This window comes from Neophocaena asiaeorientalis, unplaced genomic scaffold, assembly GCF_003031525.2.
Source record: "Neophocaena asiaeorientalis asiaeorientalis breed wild unplaced genomic scaffold, Neophocaena_asiaeorientalis_V1.1 scaffold540, whole genome shotgun sequence".
NCBI classification, from domain to species: domain Eukaryota; kingdom Metazoa; phylum Chordata; class Mammalia; order Artiodactyla; family Phocoenidae; genus Neophocaena; species Neophocaena asiaeorientalis.
Window position 1 is genome coordinate 5302063 of NW_020172141.1, and position 3325 is coordinate 5305387.

Consider the following 3325-nt stretch of genomic DNA (forward strand, 5'->3'; position numbering starts at 1 on the left):
GAACAAAAGGCATCAGTCGTTGCACCAGAGGGGTCAGAAAAGTGACCCGCTGGCCCCCTGTCCTCTCGGTGAGGCCGTGTCCTCCCAGCTGGCATACCTCTCAAGCGAGGGTGCTCAGCACTTCCAAGGGGCCCGCCCGTGGCTGGGGAACACACGGGCACTGACTCCGTGCCTGGCCCCGAGGTGGCCTGTTACAGACCTGGCCGTGAACTCTGGCAATGTCCTCAGGGGGAGGGTGCCCGTTCGACAGAGGGGGAAGTGGAGGCCGAGAAGGTGTGGGGATGGAAGAACTGCTCAGGGAGGGATGGGGTGGGGTGAGCCAGAGGCAGGACCGGGCTGGGAGAGGGGCCTAACGGTGGGCTGCGTGCTCAGGCTACGGGGGGCTGGGGTGGCAAGGTGAGGCCCGCTCACCCGTGTCCGGCTCCGCACAAACAGGTCCAGCACATCCTGGCGCACCTGGTCATGGTTCTTGTCCAGGAACTTGTGCACCTGGAAAGGGGGAGGGGCGGGGCAGCTCGGGCTGGACCCCACTCCCACCCCACGCGGCCCCGGGATGCGTCAGCCTGCCTTCTCCCCTCCTCCCCCCTCCTCCTGACGGTGGGTCAGGGGCTCACAGCCCCGGGTGGCCCTGGCCCTGCCCCTCCAGGCCTCGGCCTCCCTGTCTATCCTAGGAGGGACGGGCCCCTCCCCCTGCTCTGGTCCCCTCCCCTCCCGCCCCACTAGCCTCTCCACCCCAGGGCAGGGGCAGTAGCCACAGCTTCACATGACCAGTCCACATCTTGGCCCCATCCTCAGTGAGGACACTGTCCTGTGCCCATTCTACAGATGAGAAAAACGAGGCCCAGTGGGGACAGAGGCTCAAAATCCTGGCCTGAGACGGCTCCAGGGCAGGAATGAGCCGAGGTGACAGTGGTGACAGTGACCGCTGATGGGGGCTCCTTCTCATTACACCCGCCCTGGCCCTGGACTTCTCTCACTCGCCCCGTGAGACGGGCACTATTATCATCCCCACTTTCCAGATAAGGAAACTGAGGCTCAGAGAGGTAAAGTGACTTGGCCAAGGTCACACAGCTGAGGATCATCAGGGCCAAAACTGGAACAGGTGCCAGTGTCTCCAGCGGTGGGGAAGGGCACTGGAGGCCATGGTTCTGGGTCTCACCTGGTAGGTGACTTTGCCCGCGTAGTGCTTGATGGTGAACTCGGGCAGTGGCATCTTGGGTTTGGAGTAGAGCGGGTTGGCGCCGTGGTGGTAATGGCACTTCTGCAGAAATGTGTGGTCTGTGGCCTGGGGGTAGGCGGCGGTCAGCGGGTGGACAGGGGCGCGGCATCCCATTCCTCGCCTAGTGACAAATTCTCCAGCCCTGACTGGTCCCCAGCGAGCACCGGGGAGGGGGAACAAGTCCCCGCTGCCCCTGGCTGCCCACTGCTCAGGCTGGGGTGGACTAAGTGGATCCTGAAGACGGGTGTGCTCCCAGCTGCCCCCCATCCAGCTCAGCTGTCTCTGCACGCTCTAGTCCCACTGCCCAGAGCACCCATCCCACCCTTGTGTTTTCCAATCGGAATCTGAGGCCCAAGCACAAGGTCACCTCCTCCAGGAAGCCTTCTATGACTTCCCAGGCTGGTGCAGCCCCTCGTACCGAGCCCCCATCCAGCCTCAGTCACCCCAGGTTTGAATGGCAGGTTGGGAGTCCTGAGCTTCCGACCCCATGCCAGAGCAGAGAGGAGTGCAGGACACGAGGCTCAGAGACGTCCAGCGTCCTGAGCAAGCTCACCTGGGGGAAGCAGCACTGGTCGTCGAGGATACGCAGGATGCCGTAGGGCTTCAGCGAGATGAGGCTGATGCAGGGCTGATTGTCGGCGAAGGTGATCTCCTGCCAGTCCATCTGCTCGCGGATGTACTCCTCCTGCAGGCGGCGGGCCTCTGCCTCCGAGCCCCGGGCCCCTCCCAGCCCGTCCCCCAGGCGGACGCCATCCAGGGGCCTGGCCAGGGCACCCCTGCGTGCACGCCTCCCAGCCCAGAGAGCTCACTCCCCAGCGGGGCCACATGAACCACCTCCTCCGGGCCCTGCTCCTCCCCCGGCCTGGAACAGCCCTGCCAAGGGTGAGGAGGACCCCCGCAAGGGGCTCTTCTCTGCGCTCAGCACCCCCCGCACCTGCCCTTCCATAACACAGGCTTTCGCGTGTGCTCGTTCCCAGCACAACCCATCTGCCTCCGAGGAAGCCCAGCGGCCAGCGGGGACGGGACAGAGAGTGACGGAGGACTCTCACCTGCTCCTCCCGGAAGACAATCTTGTTGAAGAGGTACTGGAGGCTCTCGTTTGCATAGTTGATGCACAGCTGCTCGAAGCTGTTGAAGCTCAGGTCCTGCCGGAAAAATGCAAACTGGAGCCCCGCCCACAGACGCCCTGCCCAGAACCCTCGGTGGCTCCGACTGCGCACAGGTGAGAACCTGACGGTCCCATGCAAGGTGGCACATGCAGTGTCTGAAGCCCCAGGCTCTGGAACCTTCTGCCTACGTTCCAATCCTGGCTCTGCCACTTTCTAAGCCCCCCATGCCTGAGTTTCCCCACCTGTAAAATGGGGATAACGACAGTGCCCACCTCACAGGGTGGTTGTGAGGATTAAGTGAACTAATATGCAAAGCGCTTAGAACGTCAGCTGGCACACAGCAGGTGCCACGGGAGCCTCAGCTGCCACTTCTGTTGTTCTGATTTTGCCTGTCTCTCTCCATGCCCCCCACCCTAACCACCCAGATGACTTCCACCTCCCCAGACACCATGGCCCACACCTCTGAGCCTCCGCATAAGCTGTTCCCTCCACCTCAAATGCCTTGGCTGGTTTGTAAGGAATTAGCTCAGGACGTCTCCTCCGCCTCCAGGAAACCTTACCTGATGCCTGCCCAGCTAGGGCTCTGCTCCAGGCTCCCCCAGTGCCAGGCTGCCTCTGTTACAGCTCTGACCACATGTGTTCGTCAGTGTTCATCCTCATCCCACCCAGTCCCTCCTGGAAGCGCCCCGAGGTCGGGGCCCAGGTCTGGTTCTTTCTGGGGTCCCTGGTGCTGCCCACAGGTCCTGCCGCCCGGAGGCCCCAGGGAGCGCTTGTGGGCGAGCAGAGGGAGATAATCATAGGGGAGGGCCCTGAACAGGTGACGGTGCAAGAGCGCCCCCGGGGCCCCACCTCGAAGCCATAGATGTCCAGGATGGCGATGGACAGCGCGTCCTGCTGCGGGGATACCAGCGCGTTGACCCTGGCGATGAGCCAGCCAAAAAGCAGCGCGTACAGGACCTTGGCGATGGCATCCCTGGAGCAGAGATGGTATTTGGGG

The 3325-nt window shown here is 63.2% G+C and overlaps 1 protein-coding gene across 1 annotated transcript in view; it reads right to left on the minus strand.

Annotated features, from left to right (window-relative positions):
• MYO15A (myosin XVA) overlaps positions 1-3325 on the minus strand; it is a 48750-nt gene that overhangs the window by 31317 nt on the left and 14108 nt on the right. Inside the window, 5 exon segments of the mRNA XM_024752798.1 lie at positions 412-489; positions 1160-1285; positions 1773-1904; positions 2269-2364; positions 3178-3301. Coding sequence (XP_024608566.1) covers positions 412-489; positions 1160-1285; positions 1773-1904; positions 2269-2364; positions 3178-3301 — 556 coding nt within the window.